Genomic DNA, 23,980 nt, shown 5'->3' with positions numbered 1-23,980 from the left:
CTAGAAGAAAATCTGGGCAAAACCATTCAGGACATAGGTGTAGGCAAGGACTTCATGACCAAAATGCCAAAAGCAATGGCAACAAAAGCCAAAATAGACAAACGGGACCTAATCAAACTTCACAGCTTCTGCACAGCAAAAGAAACAGTCAGTAGAGTGAATCGGCAACCAACAGAATGGGAAAAAATGTTTGCAATCTACCCATCTGACAAGGGGCTGATATCCAGAATTTACAAAGAACTAAAACAGATCTACAAGAAAAAAACAAACAAGTCCATTCAAAAATGGGTGAAGAATATGAACAGATACTTTACAAAAGAAGACATACAGGAGCCCAACAAACATATGAAAAAATGCTCATCATCATTGGTCATTAGAGAAATGCAAATCAAAACCACATTGAGATACCATCTCACACCAGTTAGAATGGCGATCATTAAAAAATCTGGAAACAACAGATGCTGGAGAGGATGTGGACAAATAGGAACACTTTTACACTGTTGGTGGGAATGTAAATTAATTCAACCATTGTGGAAGACAGTGTGGCGATTCCTCAGTGACCTAAAAATAGAAATCCCATTTGACCCAGCAATCCCATTACTGGGTATATATCCAAAGGATTATAAATCATTCTACTATAAGGACACGTGCACACGAATGTTCATTGCAGTACTGTTTACAATAGCAAAGACCTGGAACCAACCCAAATGCCCAACAATGAGAGACTGGATAGGGAAAATGTGGTACATATACACCATGGAATATTACGCAGCCATCAAAAACGATGAGTTCACATCCTTTGTAGGGACATGGATGAACCTGGAAACCATCATTCTCAGCAAACTGACACAAGAGCAGAAAATCAAACACCGCATGTTCGCCCTCATAGGTGGGTGTTGAACAATGAGAACACATGGACACAGGGAAGGGAGCACTACACACTGGGGTCCGTTGGGGGGAAATGGGGGAGGGATGGGGAGGTGGGGAGGTGGGAAGAGGTAGCATGGGGAGAAATGACAGATACAGGTGAGGGGAAGGAAGGCAGCAAACCACACTGCTATGTGTGTACCTATGCAACAATCTTGCATGTTCTTCAGATGTACCCCCAAACCTAAAATGCAATAAAATATAATAATAATAATATTAAAGAAATTTATGCAGTCAACAAATATTTCTCAAGAGTCTAAAACAGAGATATCATTTGACCCAGCAATCCCCTTACTTTGGGTATATACCCAAAGGATCATAAATCATTCTACTGTAAAGACGCATTCACACATATGTTTATTGCTGCACTGTTCAGACTAGCCCAAATGCCCATCAATGATAGACCAGATAAAGAAAATGTGGCACATATGTTTCATGGAATACTATGCAGCAATTAAAAAAGATGAGTTCATGTCCTTTGCAGTGACATGGATGAAGCTGGAAACCATCATTCTCACGAAGCTAACACAAAAACAGAAAACCAAACACTACATGTTCTCATTCATAAGTGGGAATTGAACAATGAGAACACGTGGAAACAGGGAGGGGAACATCACATACCGGGCCTCCTAGCCATCCACCTGCTCAGGCTGTTGATTTAATGGTAATGTATGTACTTTGAACTACAAGGGTTACATTTTAACTTCTTGACTAATTTATCTTTGGATACAATCATGAGAAATGACAGAAAGGAACAGCAATTGGAAAACAAGCATTGCATTGCACCAGGATGTCTGTGAAATGGACTTCAGTACTTCGGCTAATACAACTGAGCTTTTACCTTGGCTCTGGATATTGTGGAAATGTGCTGGTGTGGGCTCCAGACTACAGCCATTGGATGAATATGAAGACCGTCCTGAATGAGCTTGTTCAGAGAGGACATGAGGTCACTGTATTGGCAAAGTCATCTTCCATTGTTTTTGACCCCAACAATCCATCCACTCTTAAACTTGAAGTTTTTCCTACATCTTTAACTAAAACTGAGTTGGAGAATATCGTCATGCAACAGGTTAAGAGATGGTCAGACTTTCCAAAAGATAGTTTTTGGTCATATTTTTCACAAGTACAAGAAATCATGTGGATATTTAGTGAAATAAGTAGAAATGTCTGTAAAGATTTAGTCTCAAATAAGAAATTTATGAAAAAACTACAAAAGTCAAGATTTGATGTCATTTTTGCAGATGCTATGTTTCCCTGTGGTGAACTGCTGGCTGAGATATTTAACATACCCTTTGTGTACAGTTTCAGCTCCTCTACTGGCTACGTTCTGGAAAAGTATGGTGGAGGATTTCTTTTCCCACCTTCCTACGTACCTGTTGTTATATCAGAATTAAGTGATCAAATGACTTTCATGGAGAGGTTAAAAAATATGATTTATATGCTTTATTTTGACTTTTGGTTCCAAGTCTTTGATATGAAGAAGTGGGATCAGTTTTACAGTGAAGTTCTAGGTAAGTAATTTTTCCAGTTGGTATCATTAAGATCTAACTTATTTGTGTCTTTGAAGCAGAACTTATGTAAAGCCATAAAGTTAGAGTAGTGGGGTTTTTGGTAAGTGAATTTATGAAATGAAAATACAAGATAATCTATCAATCTCACAAATATTAAAGAAAAGTTTAAACCCTGTGACTATCATTCATATCCAGGAAATCAAAAATCTCTATATTAGTGCACCTAAGACTTTAAGTAATTACACATATGTTTTACTATACATTGTTTTACATTGTAGAAACTATAAAATCCGTCAAGTAACATCCTACTGAATGCATAATAGTTACACACTTTTCTACAACTATCTATATAATTGCAGAAATTGTTCTTCCTTGTAAACCTCAGTTTTCTTATTTAGAAATTAAAAGATGTACCATGTTACCAGAAGATTCCTTCACAGTTGAGAAAAATAATGTCTGTATCTCAGATGCAAAAATCAATAAGGGTAAATTGAAGTTTCTAATGTTTCTATACTCCTTCACTAAAGAATTAGAAATCATTCATTTAAAGTCCAATCACTTCATTGAAGTGTGAAGGTTGTTGTATCTATATAGTTTTTTTTTTTGAAACTATGTCTCTTTATTTAAAAATATGAGATAGATTAAGGTTGAGTACAGATCTATATTCCAATAGTTTTATAAAAATTTCTATCCATAATTTATAAATATATTTACTTAAAAATAATATTAAGAGCTTAGCTTGATTCCAAAGGATTGGTTGGTACAAGGAGTTCGACAATACTCTCAAAATAGTCCACAGTTCAGTTGAAGAACCAAAGATAAAAGAATTTAATGAGTTATATGAACTAGACTATTTATTAGAACACTATTTTTATGGGTACAGTAGAATTAATTGATTATGTAGTTCAGAGAGTTGTCTAAATGTCTATTTGCTACTATTGCAACTTTAAAGAGAAAATAAATTGATGTTTAATTCTCTATGGCTTATTTTAATGATTGTTTATTATTGTGAGTAATCTGATATGACATTAGAGATGTAGCTTACTTCACAATTCTCCTACCAGTTTGTCTTTCTTATAAATACACAAGGGTAAAATATATAATACTTAAAAAATAAATTATGCCTATATATAAATATATGTATATATTTTTCAAAGCACAGACACTTTGCTTACATTTTTGCCTACATTATTCTAACCCTTTCAGAAAATGACTTAAAGTAATTATCTTGTGTAATCCACCTTTTCTTTTCTTTATTACTGTCAGGAAGACCCACTACATTATTTGAGACAATGGAGAAAGCCGACATATGGCTTATTCGGAAGTCCTGGAATTTTCAATTTCCTCACCCACTCTTACCAAATATTGAGTATGTCGGAGGACTCCACTGCAAACCTGCCAACCCTCTACCTAAGGTAAACAAACTTTTGTTGGTTTTACTTTGCTGGCTTTGAATTTTCAGTAGAAATGAATCTTAGTCTTCATTCAAAGTGTTTGACTTAAACTGAAAGAAATATGGGAAGTGGGTGGGGTAAAGCAGATACCAATTAGAAACTCATGTAAATGTTGGTACTATCACAAATATGGGAGTTTCATAAATATTACAAATACAGAGGAATACTAAGGAGACTTAAAATACGGTTGATTAAATTGTAGTCTTGATTATGCACACCTAAAAAGGTATGGGTCATTCATTCAAAGAATATTTATAAGAGATTATTACAAGACACAGGTAAGTTCAGAATTTTCAAAGAAGAAAAATAGACACAGTTTCTGTGTAGAATACCTTACATTCTACTTTGAAATGTAGAATATAAACAAGTAATAAAATTATATAACACTATTATCTCAAGGAAAAACCCAATGCCAAGAAAGCATTAATGGAGATAATAGAAAGTATCCTGAAATTACAGATTAGTAAGATGAAAGCTGAACAATATGCAGGAATAGGTAAAAGAATGACATGGTCAGGCCTGTTTCAAGTCTCCAAGTTCAGCATTCAGGGAGCGACTAAGAATCAGATAATACTGAGAGGCAAATTAGATCCAGACAACGATTAGGAGTTGAAATATTTATTGAGCACATTGAAAAACTACTAAAAGAGTTAAGAAATGAAGATATATGAAAAGATTTTCTTTTTAAAGAAATTCTTCCAAGATATTCAATGGATTAAACTGCAGAAGGGTCAGACTGTTAAGAGCTGACCATTCAAGAAATTTTGCATGGATTCAGGTAGCAGATGATGGAAAAGTGGACTAGGATGTTGATAGAAATAATTATGCCTACATTTACAGAACTAGTACCAACTTTATTTTGTGTTGTGTGGAAAAAATACTAACATGGACAAGATACTTAAAATGTCTCTGGCATATAGTCAGGGACTCAGAAATATTAATTTTGCAATTATGGTTATTTTGTTGTTATTAGTAATACTGCTAATTACTTAACATCTGTATATCACTTGAGATACTCATTTATAGAACCGTGTTGCTCAGCACATCAAGATTATATTCTCTTGCAAAGTCATGGATGACAGATATCTTGTGGACCTTATTAACAGTAGACATGTCAGTTTTGGCAGTAAGATGAGCTAGCTGAACTTGTAAGGTTTTACTGTAAGTAATGAGGATCTTCACCAGTATTCCAGCTTAAAACACTTCCTCAACAATATAAATGTGTGCCTTTAATACTTGCAGGCAAACCCAGTGTTCATCGGATCTTCCTAAAGCATTTTAATCATTCTGCATTCAGATCCTGGAGGTTTACATATTAGAGCATAAACAAATTCTATTAGAGCAGGTGATTTTCACCTTATGACAAGCAGCTCAGTAAAGCTTCCTGGGGGACCTCATCTCAACATCATAGCTTCCTGACAGAGAACAACAGAGAACATGAACAATGCATCTATAATAAAGACCAAATAATTTCAACCACTTGTATCTGAATGGTGCCTTTAGTTTCAAAACAACAACAACAACAAAACTCCATCAGCGTATAAGATTATATTCTTTATGAAGGAACACCAGAACCTCATATATTTTAAATTAATATCACACTTTTAAGACATTTGTACAATGTAATCTCTGACAGTAGTTTGTATTTCTGTGGAATCAGTGGTGATATCCCCTTTATCATTTTTATTGCATCTATTCAATTCTTCTCTCTTTTCTTTTTTATTAGTCTGGATAGCAGTCTGTCTATTTTTTTGATCTTAAAAAAAAAAAAACAGCTCCCGGATTTATTGATTTTTTGAAGTGTTTTTTTGTGTTTCTCCTTAAGTTCTGCTCTGAGCTTAGTTATTTCCTGTCTTCTGCTAGGCTTTGAGTTTTTTTGATCTTGCTCCTCTAGCTCTTTCAATTTTGATGATAAGGTGTCAATTCTAGATCTTTCATTCTTCTCATGTGGGCATTTAGTGTTATAAATTTCCCTCTAGACACTGCTTTAAACAAACCAGTAAATCTGGAGTTACTACATTTTAGTCATGTAACTACATCATATACAAGTTACATTATACTCATGGGGTATGTTTTTTAACATTGTCTCCCTGACTACAATGTAATAGTTCCATTTCTTTTCTCCCTTACACATATGCACACACGTACATATATACATAGGCATATTTACAGAAATATCCTCAACATAGGCCAAGTATCTCATATTTACAACTTGCAAAGAAACTGAGTTGGTTAAAAAATATTTACTCCAAAATTTCCTGAAAATACTTGATTTTCTCTGTTTAGTAATTTGTACCAATTCTTTCAGTAGTGCCTGCTGTGTTGATGGTCTTTTGTAACTGAACAAATTCTTTTCTTCACAGGAACTGGAAGAATTTGTCCAGAGCTCTGGAGAAAATGGCATTGTGGTGTTTTCTCTGGGGTCAATGGTCAGTACCATGACAGAAGAAAGAGCCAACGTAATTGCATCAGCCCTTGCCAAGATCCCACAAAAGGTAAGATAAAGTGCCTTTGTGGTTTGGAAAACTCCATGATTAAACGTCATTAATTTAGGAATAATAACTGCCTCCTGTGGGGAATAGGGTAGTAAGGAGTATGAATTCCAATCCTGTGATTAAAAGTGTAAACTATAGACTCTACCTTAGTACATTTCAGAATCTAGAAGTTTTACTTTTATAAAGACGATGCCTGGAAGGTGTTGCTAATGTATTTTACTCCAACACAAGGAGCAAACTTTTTAAGTATATAAATAAATATTTCTGTATGGTTAGCTTTTAACAATTTTTAAAGTAAACTTTATGGATATGACAAATTAAAAAAGAAACTTCCTGACTGAAAAACCTGTTGGGGAAACACTATCTCAGCTATTCGTTCAAAATAAAAATACTTACATGAAAGACGCAAAAATGAAACAGAGAGACTTTTCATTGATAATAAATTTTGTATTAATAGTATAATCAGGAATACATTTATGTAAGAAATGTAAGTGAAGTTTTGGTATTATCATGATATTGAGGTCAGGAAAGAGATATCACCACATTCTGCCCCTGTCATTTGACCCTTTTGTTTAAGGATTCCTGAGGACACTTGTACACACTACACATGTTAGAAAAGGTTACATTTTAATGAGTAATTTCACTAGCACAGTAACAATAGCAGGGTTTTCAAAAAATCTGACATGTATCATGCAGTTTTGGCTAGCCATGTAATCTAGCCTTTTGTACTTCCTGTACATTTTGGAATAGGCCTATCGTCATGTTTAGGGAACCACTCAGAGAAAGAACAGCCTAGGCCAACAGACAACTAGTCCAAGTACCTACACCGCCATGTAAATTTAGGGAACGAGGAAAAGCAGCCTGATCTGCTGGACTGCACCCAGCCAACATCTGAAGTAGGAAGATGAAAGAGAGGGGGTGGAGATAGATCTTGCCCTGAAGGTGGACCCTGTGCTCTATAAAATGTGGCTCCACGAGGACTCTGCACTGTCAGATTAACAACTCCTCCAAATGGAAGCAGCAGAAGAAAATATAGGAAGAAGTCAAACAGAAAGAAACCAGGCAGGGGAATAGGTTCAGATGCCTCCTCCATAAAATATAGTAGATACTTACTTTCTTCTATAGAGAATAACTAGTGACCTTTGTGTATTTGTCAATTAGTTTTTAATATCCCATCTGATAAAGCTTTCTTGTAATGACCTCTTCTATCTTTTTCCTGAAACCTGAGTTACTTTAGCATTGATGTAGTAAATGGAAGTTAAACACTGTAAATTCTTGTTCAGTTTATGAGGATTGCTTGGGAGTTTCAAAATTAGGCAATTTAAACATGAAAGGATCTCGGCTGCAGAAGAACATATTAATCACTGTCGTCATGCTTTGTAGTACATTCTCTAAGTGTTAATAATCATTGACCAAATTCAACAAAATATAATTTTGAGATTATTCAACAGCTGCATTTTTATTCATAGTATCAACAGTTTCCTCATTTCCATGTCTAAAAGAAAAAAAAATCCCAAAAGAGCAATACTGATAATATTCTGAATTTGTGTCAAGAACTGTCACTTGAAATTTTTCTTGGAAGTAGTGCTTGATAATTTTTAATTCCAGTGAAGTCACATGTACTACCTTTGCAGCATTTAATTTATTTCTTATAAGTTGCTTATTTCATGGACCTGCTATTTTGTCGATCAAAGGACAACAGGCTGTAATATAATAACCTATGGACAAGTAGCTATATGTGAACTACTTCCCATATTACTCAAAATGAAATGAATTTGTTAAAATTAAATTTGGAAGATGAAAACTAATATAAAATACATAAAACAAAATACACGTATTGGTCATTACTAAATTGTTACTGCTTTTTTACACCAGAATTATAATGACTACCTATAAATGTTTAAATACTGTTTTATTTTCATTTTTTAAAAAATGAAATTAATTTAACTTTTATTTTTAACTTTTATTTTAAGTTTAGGGGTACATATGCAGGTTTTTTACATAGGCGATTTTGTGTCATGAGAGTTTTTTGTACTGATTGTTTCATCAGCCAGTTGTTAAAACTAATATCCACAAATTATGTTCCGGATCCTCTCTGTCCTCCCATCCTCCACCCTCTAATACACCTCTAATAGACAGTGTTGTTCCCATCTCTATATCCATGTTCAGATCTTTTAGTTTCCTTTTATAAGTAAGAACATGCCATGTTTGGATTTCCATTCAGATGTTAGTTTACTAAGGATGATGGCCTCTGGCTCTATTGATATACCTGAAAATACAGAATTTTGTTCTTTTTTATGGCTGCATAATATTCTGTAGTGTATATGTACCATATTTTATTTATTTAGTCCATAATTGATGGGCATTTATGTTCATTCCATGTTCTTGCTCTTGTGAATAGTACTGAAATTCACAAACATGCTCACAGGTTTTATAAAATAACAATTTATAGTCTTTTGGTCATATACCCAGGAATGGGATTTCCAGATTTCATGGTATTTTTGCCTCTAGGTTTTTGAAGAATCACCACACTGTCTTCCACAATGGTTGCATTAACTTACACTTCAACCAACAAATTTTAAGCATTCCTTTTCTATACAACCTCACCAGTATCATGATATTTTTTGAGTTTTAATAGTAGCCATTCTGACTGGTGTGAGATGCTATCTCATTACATTTTTGTTTCACATTTCTCTAATGATCTGTGATGTTAAGCTTTTTTATCATATGATGGTTGGCTGCACATAGGTCTTCTTTTAAAGAGTGTAACAGTTGTTAAAATACTTAAACTTTTCATTGATAGTCTAATTGTTCTATGGTATTGTTTTGAAAAGTCATGATTTCCTTATACATATAACTATAGAAGTTAATAAGTGAAATGTGAGTATTCTATTTACATCAGTCTTTCTTATTTATTAACATCCCTTGATCTCATTCCCACTCATTTTACTGTTTTAACATTCTATAACTTTTGAATTCCACTCATGGAATAAGATACTTTCCTTACTGTTAACAGGTTCTGTGGAGATTTGATGGTAATAAGCCAGATGCCTTAGGTCCCAATACTCGACTGTACAAGTGGATACCCCAGAATGACCTTCTAGGTAAGACTCTGGTAGACAATACTGGTGACTCTGGTGAATAATACAGGACTCTGGTGAACAAATACTAATACTAATACTGAATATATTAGTAACAGCACATTAGAGTATCAATATTTCATTATGAAACAAGCTTATTAAATATTTGTTATGGAAAAACAAAACATAACTTTTTTTATATTTATTTTCCAGTCCTAGGGGGAAAAGAATAAGCTATAACTGTTGGCATCTTATAGACTCACATTCTTTGTGGTCAGAATCAGTGGAAATCTTTATTTCAGGTGTTACTATATCTCACAGTATTTTTCTTATTTATTTTTTCTTTTTTTGAGGCAGAGTCTCACTCTGTCACCAGGCTGGAGTGCAGTGGCACAATCATTACTCACTGCAGCTTCCACTCCCAGGTTCAAGCAATTCTCCTGCCTCAGCCTCCCGAGTAACAGGGACTACAGGTGCACACCACCACACCCAGCTAATTTTGGTATTTGTAGTAGAGACAGGGTTTCACCATGTTGGCCAGGATGGTATCGATTTCCTGACCTCATGATTCACCCGCCTTGGCCTCCCAAAGTGCTGGGATTACAGGTTTGAGCCACTGCTCCCAGCCCTCACAGTATTTTTCAATACTTTCTGGGATGCCTCTTTGTCTCTTATTTCTACATTACACCTGATTTTCCTCTCCTGCAGTGTTATTTCAAATATCACTAACAATAATAGCTCTTTTATCACCAGTGTCTGCATTTTCTGGAGGATTAAATTCCTAATCTTAATCATAAAGTGATGGCAGATTTTATGATGAAGTGTGACCTATTTTTTCTCAATCCTAGCACCACCACCAACCCATTGCCTGCTGCCTTGTACACTCCACATATCACACTCTGTGACTACTCTTAAAATAACACTTTATTTCATGCCAGTCTTTTGGTTTTGTTCTTTTCTGCACATTTTTTAAAAACTACAATGCACTTTTTCATTAGTCCAACTGGAAATCTTGTATTAAATTTTGCAGTCTGAAATCACAGAAACTATATAGTCTTCACTTACATATACAGCACAAGTACGTGTTTTTTCCTCTGAACTCTGAAAAGCAATATCAAATTAGTTCAATGTACTATCTAGAAAACACCGTCATTTTCAGAGCCTTTCATTGTGCATCTTATTTTATTCCTATGAATAATTTTGCTAAAATTCATTCAATCCCAGGTCATCCAAAAACCAGAGCTTTTATAACTCATGGTGGAGCCAATGGCATCTACGAGGCGATCTACCATGGGATCCCTATGGTGGGCATTCCATTGTTTGCGGATCAACCTGATAACATTGCTCACGTGGTGGCCAAGGGTGCAGCCATTAGAGTGGACTTCAATACAATGTCCAGTACAGACTTGTTGAATGCACTGAAGACTGTAATTAATGATCCTGTGTGAGTATAACAAAATTTTCCACTAGGTGGTATTTATAGATAGCTTCTTTTGTCAGTGGTGAGTGTCAGCTTCATCCTTTTTATGAGACTAATTTTGAAAGAATTTAAATGATATAACAAATCTGAAATCTGCTTTTATTTTTTATCAGTTATTTGAAAGTCATATTTGAAGCCCATATATCTAATGGGTAACTAGTTAGTAGAACAATTTTCTAAACAAAAATACTTTTAAACTGATATAGATAACATAAAAAATACATTTCTTAAAAAATTGACATAATGAACTCTTACTAGAAAGGAAGAATGAACTTAAAATAATATAAAATATGTTAACTAAATATCTAAAATGTCTCAGTATATAACTACTTGCAGAAAAATTAATTTTTATTATTATAATTATTCTAACAGACTTGAAAATGAGATTTAATTTTGATAGCATAAAATACACATATTTATGGTATAAAATCCCAATAGATCTAGTATGTTTAAGAATCATGAAACCATCACCACTAAATGATTTTAGAACATTTTTATCAACAAAAAGGAAACTGCAATAACCCAGAAGTCACTTCACATGGCTGCTTAGCCCTAGTCTAATACCAACTGGTTTTCTTTCTCTGTAGTTTATTCTCTCTAGATATTTCATATAAATGGAATCATACAGTTTAGGATGCTGTGTAAATGACATTTCACCTAGCCTAATTTTTGGTTGTTTTTTATGGTTTTTAGTTTTATTCATGTTGTTGTGTGCTTTGATACTTCAGGTCTCTTTACAGCTGTATAATATTTCATAGTATGGATATGTCACATTTTATTTGTTTACTTATTAGTTCATTGGCTTTTTGATTGTTTCTAATTGTGACTATTATGAACATTGCTATACATATTTTGCATAAACATGTTTTTCTTTCTTTTGAGTTGATACTATCAGTGGAATTGCTGGCTCATGTGGAAACTGTGTGGTTATGAAGAATGGTTAAACTGTTTTCCAAAGTACTTCCGTTCATCACTATCACCAGCAGTACCACATGGTTTCAATTCTTCCACACTGTTGCCAAATCTGTTTGTCTTTTTGTCACAACCTTCTTAGTGGGTGTAAAATGATCTCTCATCCTGGTCTTGGATTGCATTTTCATTAAGGATAAAGATGTTGAGAATTTCTATATGTGTTTACTTATCATTCATGTATTTTCTTTTTTTGTTTTTACTATAAAACTACATTTATTTATTTATTTATTTATTTATTTATTTATTTTTATTGTATTTGGGCTCTGGGGTACATGTGCACATCCTGCATCCTGCAGGATTGTTGCATAGGTACATATATGCCATGGTGGTTTGCTGTCTCCATCCCTGCCCTCCGTTGCCTACATCAGGCATTTCTTCCAGTGTTATCCCTCCTCATCCTCCCTACCCCCACACTGCTGTCCCCCGCTCCCTTCCCCTCCAGCTCCCCAGCTAGCCCTGTGAGTCTTGTTCCCTTCCCTGTGCCCAAGTAATCTCATTGCTCATTACCCACCTATGAGTGAAAATATGTGGTGTTTGGTTCTCTGTTCTTTTGTCAGTTTGCTGAGAATGATGGTTTCCTAGTTCATCCATGTCACTACAAAGGACACAAACTCGTTGTTTTTTATGGCTGCATAGTATTCTGTGTTGTATATGTGCCACATTTTTGTTGTTGTTGTTCACATATTTTCCTTGAAAAAATGTCTATTCCAATCCTTGGAACATTTTTAAACTTTGCTATTTGTCTTATTATTAAGTTTTAATAACTATTTATATATTATGAGTAAATCAGATTTATAATTTTGAAGTATTTTCTCCCATTTCAAGTGCACCAACTTTTTACTTTTACGATGATGGTCGTCTTTGAAACCCCAAAAAATTAATTTTAAGTTAACTTTTTGATAATCTATTTTCTTCACACCAAAGATAACAATGTGCAAAATGCCTCACACAGTCCAGCTACCATCAATTCAGCATTTATAACCACTATCAATAATGTTTTTTATAAGGAGGGTATACTCTAAATGAATATTTTAAAAATACTTTATCACAGCGAAAATGGAAGGATAGCAAATAATTAAATAATACCTTTAAATAAAATGAAAAATAATTGAAAAGAAACATAAACCAGCTCAGACAAATAGAAAATAAATATAAAATAAGTGGTAGATTTAAATGTAATTATACAAATATTTTCACTCAATCTAAACAGTAAAAAAAAAAGAGCAAATAATGAATAAGGACATAAAACATTTGAAAAATGCAATTAACAAATGGAATCTTAAAACGTAAAATAATACACACACATGCACATATATACATACACAATACACACACACACACACACACACACACACATATATATATCCACTTGAAGACATATTTTCCTAGAGTATGTTGAATAGTTAATAGTTATTTGAAGTGATGTGGTGGGCAATAAATAAAGACTTAATAAATACAAAAAGATTCAATATTATAAAAATTATATGATCCAGCCATAGTGGAAGTAAGGGAGGTTATAAAAATGATAAATAAAATATCTTTAAATTTTATAAATTAAAATAATACCCTTGAAAAAAAAATTAAAGTCAAGAAGTAAATCAATTATGCATGCACTTTTATCTCAGCCATTCTACTCTCAATTATATACCTAACAGCTATGTATAAATATATAAATCAAATCCTACATTAGAAGAATGCTTATGACAGAATTAACAATAGTGTCCAAAAACTGTTACCAACCCAAATGTCAATTAATCATGAAATGAAGACATAATCTATGCTTTATCAATCAACAAACTACTATACAGCAATGGAATTACACAACAACTGCCACATTAAAAAAAACACGAATGAGTACATATTATATATTTCACTTAAATAAACAAGCAAAACAAATGTACGCTATTTGAAGTCAGCATAATGCTTAATTGAAGGTCAAAAGTAGTGACTAAATGGTTCAGAAAAAGAGAATTATTCTAGTCAGGATGTGATATCCTATACCATGGTCTGAGCAATAGGTAAATTGGTATCTTCAAGATGATCTTACAGTTTTTAGCTATTCACTTATTGTATGTATATTTATCTTTTCTATTTAACATTGACATATTTGTTTTATAAGTTATATAATGTATTTTTAAATTCTAGGAATCAAATAGCCAAATAAGTGCAGAACATAGAGAAAATCCTAGAGGTTCCATCATAGTGTGGCCAGCAAAAGCCTCTCTTAGAGGTAACACTTAGAGGGAAGCTTCAAAAAGGGAGAGAATGGTGCCTTTGATTATAGCAAGAAAGAGTGCTTCAAGAGCAGGAAAGAGCTGACAAAATGTGTAAGGTGCTAAAATGAGAACAGCTTTGGGAACTTAAAGAAAAATAGAAGGCCAATCTAGAAGAGAGTGTGCAGGGGAAAAGTGTTAAGAAAAGAGCTTGGCAGTGTCTAACGATGTGGGGTTCCATAGACCAAATAAGCGACTTGGATTTTATTATTAAAATAATGAGAAGCCAGGAAAACTCTTAATCAGGGAACTATCACAATCTGACCTTTAATTCAAAAGATCATTCTGGTTACTGGGTGGGAAACACTAGGAGACAAAAGAGTAGAGTAGAAGCAAAGTGACTATCTATGAGGCATGTCACTCACCATGACACAATTCCTTTTTAGGAGTTTAGAGGTGATAACTCACACGTTGCATTTTCACAATCTTTCTTACACCACTTAAAATGGCTCATAATGTTGAGCACATTCTCATATGCTTGTTTGAGAACTAAGAGTGTAGTTGGATTTGTTCATAACACAAAAGATAAATGCTTAAAAAAACAAATACCTTATTTGCCATGATGTGATTATTTCACATTGTATCAAAGCATCTCATGTACTCCATATATACATATATACTTACTACATAACCACTAAAAGTTAAAATTTAAAGAGTAAAAAATTTAAAAATGCTTATATTTTCTCACCTGACCTTCCATTTCTAGTTTAAAAATATCTGTCAGCTCCTTCAACTCATTTATGTTCTTCTTTATTCTGGTTATTCAAGTTAGCATCTCAATAGCTGAACTGATTAAGTCAGAGAAAGAGTATCAGAGATTGAAGATCAACTCAATGAAATAAAGTGATGAGGTAAGATTAGAGAAAAAAAAAAGTGTAAAGAAATGAACGAAGGCTCCAAGAAATATGGGATTATGTGAAAAGACCAAATCTATGTTTGACTAGTGTACCTGAAAGTGGCAGGGAGAATGAAACCAATTTGGAAAACACTTTTCAGGATATTATCCAGGAATATCCCAAACATAGCAAGGAAGGCCAACATTCAAATTCAGGAAATGCAGAGAACACCAAAAAAATATTCCTCAAGAAGAGCAACCCCCAGGCACATAATCGTTAGATTTACCAGGGCTGAAATGAAGGAAAAAATGCTAAGGGCAGCCAGAGAGAAAGATCGGGTTACCCAAAAAGAGAAGCCCATCAGACTCATAGTGGATCTCTCAGCAGAAACCCTACAAACCAGAAGAGAGTGGAGGTCAATATTCAACATCGCTAAACAAAGAATTTTCAAACCAGAATTTCATATCCAGCCAAAATAAGCTTTATAAACAAAGGAGAAATAAAATCCTTTACAGACAAGCAACTGTTGAGATTTCATCACCATCAAGCCTGCCTTACAAGAGCTCCTGAAGGAAGCACTAAAAATGAAAAGGCACAACCAGTACCACCCACTGCAAAAATATATACCAAATTGTAAAGACCATCATCACTATGAAGAAATTGTGTCAACTAATGGGCAATACGACCAGCTAGTAGCAAAATGGTAGGATCAAATTCACACAGAACAGTATTAGTCTTAAATGGAAATGGGCTAAATGCCCCAATCAAAAGATATAGACTGGCAAATTGGATATAATGTCAAGACCCATCAGTGTGCTGTATTCAGGAGACCCAGCTCATGTGCAAAAACACACATAGGCTCAAAAGAAAGGGATGGAGGAAGATTTACCAAACAAATGGAGAGCAAAAAAAGCAGAGGTGGCAATCCTTGTCTCTGATAAAACAGACTTTAAACCAACGAAGATCAAAAGAGACAAAGAAGGGCATTACAGAATGGTAAAGGGATCAATGCAACAAGAAGAGCTAACTATTCTGAATATATATGAACCCAATATAGGAGCACCCAGATACATAAAACAAGTTCTTAATGACCTACAAAGAGACTTACACTCCCATGCAATAATAGTGGGAGACTTTAACACCCCATTGTCAATATTAGACAGATCAATGAGACAGAAAATTAACAAGGCTATCCAGGACTTGAATTCAGATCTGGACCAAGTGGACCTAAGAGACATCTGCGGAACTCTCCACCTCAAATCCACAGAATGTACATTCTTCTTAGCACCACATCACACTTACTCTAAAATTGACCACATAATTGGAAGTAAGACACTCCTCAGCAAATGCAAAAGAACGGAAATTATAACAAACTGTTTCTCAGACCACAATGCAATCAAATTAGAACTCGGGATTAAGAAACTCATTCAAAACTGCACACCTACATGGAAACTAAACAACCTGCTTTTGAATAACTACTGGATAAATAATGAAATGAAGACAGAAGTAAAGATGTTCTTCAAAACCAATGAGAACAAAGACACAATCTACCAGAAGTTCTGGGACACATTTAAAGCAATGTCTAAAGAGAAATTTATAGCACTAAATGCCCACAAGAGAAGCAAGGAAAGGTCTAAAATTGACACAGTAACATCATGATTAAAAGAACTAGAGAATTTATAATCCTTTGGGTATATACACAGTAATGGGATTCCTGGGTCAAATGGAATTTCTATCTCTAGATCCTTGAGGAATCACCACATTGTATTTCATAATGCTTTACACTCCCACCAACAATGTAAAAGTGTTCCTATTTCTCCACATCCTCTCCAGCATCTGTTGTCTCCATATGTTTTAATGATCGCCATTCTAACAGCCATGAGCTGTTATCTCAATGTGGTTTTGATTTCTCTAATGACCAGTGATGATGAGAATTTTTTCATATGTTTATTGGCCTCATATATGTTTTATTTTCAAAAGTGTCTGTTCATTTCCTTTTCCCACTTTTGGATTTCATTGCAGCACTGTTTACAGCAGCAAAGACCTGGAACCAACTCAAATGCCCATCAATGATAGACTGGACAAAGAAAATGTTGCACATATACACTATGAAATACTCTGCCACTATAAAAAAAAAGATGAGTTTGTGTCCTTTGTAGGGACGTGGATGAATCTAGAAACCATCATTCTCAGCAAACTGACACAAGAACAGAAAATCAAACACTGCATGTCCTCATTCATAGGCGGGTGTTGAACAATGAGAACATAGGAAGGGGAGCATCACACACTGGAGTCTGTTGTTGGGGCTTGGGGAGGTACAGCAGGGGATGGGAATGTTGGGGAGGTATAACTTGGGGAGAAATGCCAAATATAGGTGAAGGAGGGAAGGAGGCACCAAACCACCTTGCCATGTAAGTACCTATGCAACAACCCTGCATGATCTGCCCATGTACCCCAGAACCTAAAGTACAGAAAAAAAAAAAAAAAAGTGGAAACATCATGCTACCTGACTTCAAACTATACTACAAGGCTATAGTAATTAAAACAGCATGGTCATGGTACTGGTACCAAAACAGACATACAGACCATTGGAACAGAACAGAGACCTCAAAAGTAACACTCATAAGTGGGAGTTGAACAATGAAATCACATGAATACAGGGAGGGGAACATCACACACTGGGGCCTGTCATGTGGTGGTTTGTTTGGGTAGAGATATGAGGGATTGGGCCAAATGTGTAGGGATAGCATTGGGAGAAATCCCTAATGTAGATGATGGGGTGATAGATGCAGCAAACCACCAAGGCACATGTATATGTATACTGTGTAACAATCCTGCACTACCTGCACATGTACCCCAGAACTTAAAGTATAATAAATAATTTTTAAAAATATTCCTCTATGAGAAAGTTCCAATTTAAAACCAAACTTTCTATGATGACTCTAATTAAAATACACAAATTATATGTTAATTCTTTGATATTTACTTTGAATCATTTGACACTAAAACCTTTCATGGACTTGATATACACAGGCAAATTAACTTACTTTCAGTGTTGGTATCTTTATTTTTATTCCTCAGATATAAAGAGAATATTATGAAATTATCAAAAATTCAACATGATCAACCAGTGAAGCCCCTGGATCGAGCAGTCTTCTGGATTGAGTTTGTCATGCGCCACAAAGGAGCCAAACACCTTCGGGTTGCAGCTCACGACCTCACCTGGTTCCAGTACCACTCTTTGGATGTGATTGGGTTCCTCCTGGCCTGCGCGGCAACTGTGATATTCATCATCACAAAATGTTGTCTGTTTTGTTTCTGGAAGTTTGCTAGAACAGGAAAGAAGGGAAAAAAGGATTAGTTATAGCTAAAGCATGAGCTGGAAAACCTGATAGATGGGACTATTTCAGTTTATTCCAGCAAGAAAGATTGTGATGCAAGATTTTTTCTCCCTGTGACAAGAAAAAAAAAAAATCTTTTCAAAACCTACCTTGTCAAGTAAAAATTTGTTTTTCAGAAGTTTACCATCCAGTTAATGGTTAGAAATATTTTGCATCAATGAGGAAAACACTAGGAAAAATAAAAAGTAATAATATAAAGCCATATGAGCTTATATTGAAGTTTGTTGCACTTATATTGAAATTTGTTGTTCTAATTCACAGGTTACGTAAAAAAATTTCTTTGGCTTAATTACATTGCACCCATTGTACATAAACACAAGACCATTAAGAAGTCCAGTGACAATATCAGTACTGTTTTGCACATACTCAAAATATTTTGGCTTCATTTTGAACAGGATTTTGTTGCTTTAACTGTTGCTAATGAAACTATTAAATTGTTAAATTGTATGAAAAGTCTATCTTGTCCTTTTGATATTTTGAGATGAGTAGTGTTGCTTGGTTTTTATGATGAGTAGTGTTGCTTGGCATGCAGCTTTATTTTCACAAACTTTTTTAAAATTCATGGCAAAATGTTTACTCTTTTAGTGTGTAAGTCATTTCTCAGTGGAAATTATGTGAAATTAGAGTTACCTACTTCCTTCTATAACATTCAACTATTTTACAACTTCTTTGGTTTCATGAGCCAATCCTATTGTTTCTAGATGTTTAAAAATATTCACCTGGTTGATTTTATTCTAACATTTTTAATTACTTCAATAGTTATTTGGGAACAGGTGGTGTTTGATTAGATGGATAAGTTCTTTAGGGGTAACTTTTGAGATTTTGATGCATGTATCACGTGAGCAGTGCACACTGCACTCAATGTGTAGTATTGTATCCCTCACCCACCGCCAACCTTAGCCTCTAAATCCTGAGAGTCTATTATATCATTCTCATGCCTTTTAATCCTCATAGCTTAGCTCCCACTTATAAGTTAGAATGGTTTAACAATCGGTTTTTTATTCCTAAATTACTTCACTTAGAATAATGTTCTCACACACTATACAAGTTGCTCTTAATGCCATTATTTTGTTTCTTTTTTTTTCTCTTTTTTTTTATTGCATTTTAGGTTTTGGGGTACATGTGAAGAACATACAAGATTGTTGCATAGGTACACACACAGCAGTGTGATTTGCTGTCTTCCTCCCCTTCACCTATATCTGGCATTTCTCCCCATGCTATCTCTCCCCACCTTTCCAACCCCCATCCCTCTCCCATTTTCCTCCTACAGACCCCAGTGTGTGATGCTCCCCTCCTGTATCCATGTGTTCTCATTGTTCAACACCAGCCTATGAGTGAGAACATGCGGTGTTTGATTTTCTGCTCTTGGGTCAGTTTACTAAGAATGATGGTTTCCAGTTTCATCCATGTCCCTAAAAAGGACATGAACTTATTGTTTTTGATGGCTGCATAATATTCCATGATGTATATGTACCACATTTTCCCTGCCCAGTCTGTCATTGATGGGCATTTGGGTTGCTTCCAGGTCTTTGCTATTGTAAACAGTGCTGCAATGAACATTCATGTACATGTGTCCTTATAGCAGAACGATTTATAATCATTTGGATATATACCCAGTAATGGGATTGCTGGGTCAAATGGAATTTCTATTTCTAGGTCCTTAAGGAATCGCCACACTGTCTTCCACAATAGTTGAACTAATTTACACTCCCACCAATGGTGGAAGAGTGTTCCTATTTCTCCACATCCTCTCCAGCATGTGTTGTCTCCACATTTTTTAATGATTGCCATTCTAACTGGCGTGAGATGATATCTCAATGTAGTTTTGATTTGCATCTGAAATAATATTTCTGCCAGCTCCTGGACATGATGGCTGTACAATATGTCTGTACTGTGTGCAAAAGAAAACTAATCTCAAAGTGTTTCTATTCTCTTACTAAACAACAATCACTACAAGGCTACAGTAATCAAAACAGCATGGTACTGGTACCAAAACAGTGATATAGACCAATGGAACAGAACAGAGGCCTCAGAGGAAATACAACATACCCACAACCATCTGATCTTCGACAAACCTGACAAAAACAAGCAATGGGGAAAGGACTCCCTGTTTAATAAATGGTGTTGGGAAAACTGGCTAGCCATGTGCAGAAAGCAGAAACTGGACCCCTTCCTGACACCTTACACCAAAATTAACTCCAGATGGATTAAAGACTTAAACATCAGACCTAATACCATAAAAACCTTAGAAGAAAATCTAGGCAAAACCATTCAGGACATAGGTGTAGGCAAGGACTTCATGACCAAAACGCCAAAAGCAATGGCAACAAAAGCCAAAATTGACAAATGGGACCTAATCAAACTCCACAGCTTCTGCATGGCAAAAGAAACAGTCAGTAGAGTGAATCGGCAACCAACAGAATGGGAAAAAATTTTTGCAGCCTACCCATCTGACAAGGGGCTGATATCCAGAATTTACAAAGAACTAAAGCAGATCTACAAGAAAAAAACAAACAAGCCCATTCAAAAATGGGCGAAGGATATGAACAGATACTTTACAAAAGAAGACATACAGGAGCCCAACAAACATATGAAGAAATGCTCATCATCACTGGTCATCAGAGAAATGCAAATCAAAACCACATTGAGATACCATCTCACACCAGTTAGAATGGTGATCATTAAAAAATCGGGAAACAACAGATGCTGGAGAGGATGTGGGCAAATAGGAACACTTTTACACTGTTGGTGGGAATGTAAATTAATTCAACCATTGTGGAAGACAGTGTGGCGATTCCTCAAGGACCTAAAAATAGAAATCCCATTTGACCCAGCAATTCCATTACTGGGTATATATCCAAAGGATTATAAATCATTCTACTACAAGGACACATGCACACGAATGTTCATTGCAGCACTGTTTACAATAGCAAAGACCTGGAACCAACCCAAATGCCCAACGATGATAGACTAGATAGGGAAAATGTGGTACATATACACCATGGAATATTATGCAGCCATCAAAAACGATGAGTTCACATCCTTTGTAGGGACATGGATGAACCTGGAAACCATTATTCTCAGCAAACTGACACAAGAGCAGAAAATCAAACACCGTATATTCTCGCTCATAGGCGGGTGTTGAACAATGAGAACACATGGACACAGGGAGGGGAGCACTACACACTGGGATCCGTTGGGGGGAAATGGGGGAGGGGCAGGGGGGTGGGGAGGTGGGAAGAGATAGCATGGGGAGAAATGACAGATACAGGTGAGGGGACGGAAGGAAGCAAAGCACACTGCCATGTGTGTACCTATGCAACAATCTTGCATGTTCATCACATGTACCCCAAAACCTAAAATGCAATAAAAAAAAATAATAAAAAAAAAACAATCAACACGGAAGACTTCTGTGACCAAATGTTAATGTGTAGAGGGTGTTCCCCACACATCAGATAAGGAATCAGTTATTCGGTAGACAGCAACTGGGTGTCCTCCAATTCAATTCTGACACTGCTTGGAATATAGCATCAGATTTCACTGGTTGGGGGCTCAGCCAAACAAGACATCCCTTAGCGCCAGTTAGAAGCCCTAATATATTTTACCTATGCTTTAACCAACCAGCTGCAAATCAGCATTCCCCCAACTCCTTCCTTGGTTTCAATTAATTTGCTAGTGCACTTCAGATAACTCAGGGAAACACATTTATTAATTTATTATAAAAATTACTGGCCAGATGCGGTGGCTCATGCCTGTAATCCTGGCACTTTGGGAGCCCAGACGAGCGGATCATGAGGTCAGGAGATAGAGACCATCCTAGCTAACATGGTGAAACCCCGTCTCAACTAAAAATACACAAAAGATGAGCTGGGCATGGTGGCACGCACCTCTGGTCCCAGCTACTTGGGACATGTGCCTCATCCCGCACTGCACAAGGGTTCAAGGACCTAAGAGGGAATGGTGGGGGACAAAGAAAGACACAGACATAGAGACACAGAAAGCTGCACCATGCGGCCTGGGAGGTGATGATGTCACTCTCACGGCCCCAGCCTGTAACTGAGGGTACAGTTACTTAGAATAGCCTGTGATTATTATTCTCATATTTCAGCTAGAAACTAACTTGCAGCAGGGTCAAAACGGTTATGTCTCTGGGCCTATCTGTTCTCTCTGAGGCATACACATCCTCCTACTGTGGTTTCACTCCCCTGAAGTTCAACCAAAGTTCACAGCAGCCCTGCTGCTGATCTCTACAGATGGGGTACGTTGCTTTGGCTCCCTACAGGGAGGCTGAGGCAGGAGAATCACTTGAACCCGGGAGGCAGAGGTTGCAGTGAACCGAGATCACACCTTTGCACTTTGGCCTGGGTGACAGAGCAAGACTCCATCTCAAAATAATAATAATAATAATAATAATAATAATAATAATTACACAAGATACAGGTACAGTGGAAGAAGTGTAGAGCTTGTGCAGCCTCCTGAGATGTGCCATTTTCCAGGAACCTCCATATGTTTGCCTCCATGTATCTGGAAACTCTATGGATGCTGTCCTTTTGAATTGTTTTTAAAGGCTTCATTATGTAGGCATGGTTGATTAAACCATTGGCCACTGGTTGATCAACTTAACCTCTAATTTCTCTACGCTCCCTGGAGGTTGAGGGATGGAGATGAAAGTCCCAACTCTCTAATCCTGCTTTGGCCTTTCCAAAGACAGTCCTTCATTCTGAAGCTACATAGAAACTGCCAGCCATCAGTCAATTAATTAGATTACAAAAACACAGCATTTTGCAGATTCTAATGACTTTTGTAGTTTTATGACAGAATACTGGGTGGAAGACCAAATATGTATTTTTCAATATCACACCGACATTAAATTTTTCTTACAATATCACTCTTCATGAACTTTTGAATATCTTTTTCATTGTGATGATATGCCACACATTACCTCTAAATAAAGAATACATTTTTCAAAATGAGTGTTACCTAAATAACTTCATTGGTATTAACACAGGTATTGTATTTGAACTTAAGTTTCAACTTAAATTTCTCACATTGCAGCAAAAACTCATCTCATTGAAATGTAGCATAAAGTCACAGAATAAGGAACAAGTTAAATGTTTTTTTCCTCAAAAAGTTACATGGCTATCTAAACAAAATATATTGGACAGGATAGTAAGAGTTTTAAATCTCCAAACTCTATCTATCTTGAATGACAGCAGATGTCCTCTTCCCAGTGATATTCCTTAGATAGACCCAGGGAGCTGAGTACATGGAATACTCAATGAGAAATAGCTTGATGTTGTGTGGAAGATTAGACTTTTTTTCACAGTCTCCAGACACGTACTGGGGATTGTTGTTATATCCCACTTTCTTTGGTTCAAAAAATCTAAATTGGGTTGCATGATTAGAGCTCCATCATTATTCTTAAATGCTTCTTGGCTTGCCATATTCTGAAATTTCCATTGAGAAGTGGCCATGTGTTTAGTAGGATAGTCCATTTCACAGAAGTAATATAAATCAGTAATTGAGTTTAGGGTCCAATGACTTTACACCT

General features: G+C 35.6%; 1 protein-coding gene across 1 annotated transcript; it reads left to right on the top strand.

Moving 5' to 3' along the window:
* Window positions 1-1,684: 1,684 nt before the first annotated feature.
* On the top strand, window positions 1,685-18,885 carry LOC101030863 (UDP-glucuronosyltransferase 2B7). The gene is made up of 6 exons (XM_003931906.4): window positions 1,685-2,438; window positions 3,705-3,853; window positions 6,256-6,387; window positions 9,404-9,491; window positions 10,692-10,911; window positions 18,110-18,885. Exons 1-6 carry the CDS (start codon window positions 1,718-1,720, stop codon window positions 18,387-18,389), a joined length of 1,590 nt encoding a protein of 529 aa, XP_003931955.1. The 5' UTR covers window positions 1,685-1,717; the 3' UTR covers window positions 18,390-18,885.
* The last annotated feature ends 5,095 nt before the right edge of the window (window positions 18,886-23,980 follow it).

This window comes from Saimiri boliviensis, chromosome 3, assembly GCF_048565385.1.
Source record: "Saimiri boliviensis isolate mSaiBol1 chromosome 3, mSaiBol1.pri, whole genome shotgun sequence".
NCBI lineage: Eukaryota > Metazoa > Chordata > Mammalia > Primates > Cebidae > Saimiri > Saimiri boliviensis.
The sequence above is the reverse complement of the archived record's forward strand: the minus strand, read 5'-3'. Positions and strand labels throughout refer to the sequence as shown.

Excerpts from the sequence above, each read along its gene's own strand:
- LOC101030863 (XM_003931906.4), top strand. The coding sequence starts at position 1,718 with ATGTCTGTGAAATGGACTTCAGTACTTCGGCTAATACAACTGAGCTTT. Across the intron at positions 2,439-3,704 it reads GTTTTACAGTGAAGTTCTAG|GAAGACCCACTACATTATTT; the intron begins GTAAGTAATTTT and ends TATTACTGTCAG. Across the intron at positions 10,912-18,109 it reads ACTGTAATTAATGATCCTGT|ATATAAAGAGAATATTATGA; the intron begins GTGAGTATAACA and ends TTTATTCCTCAG.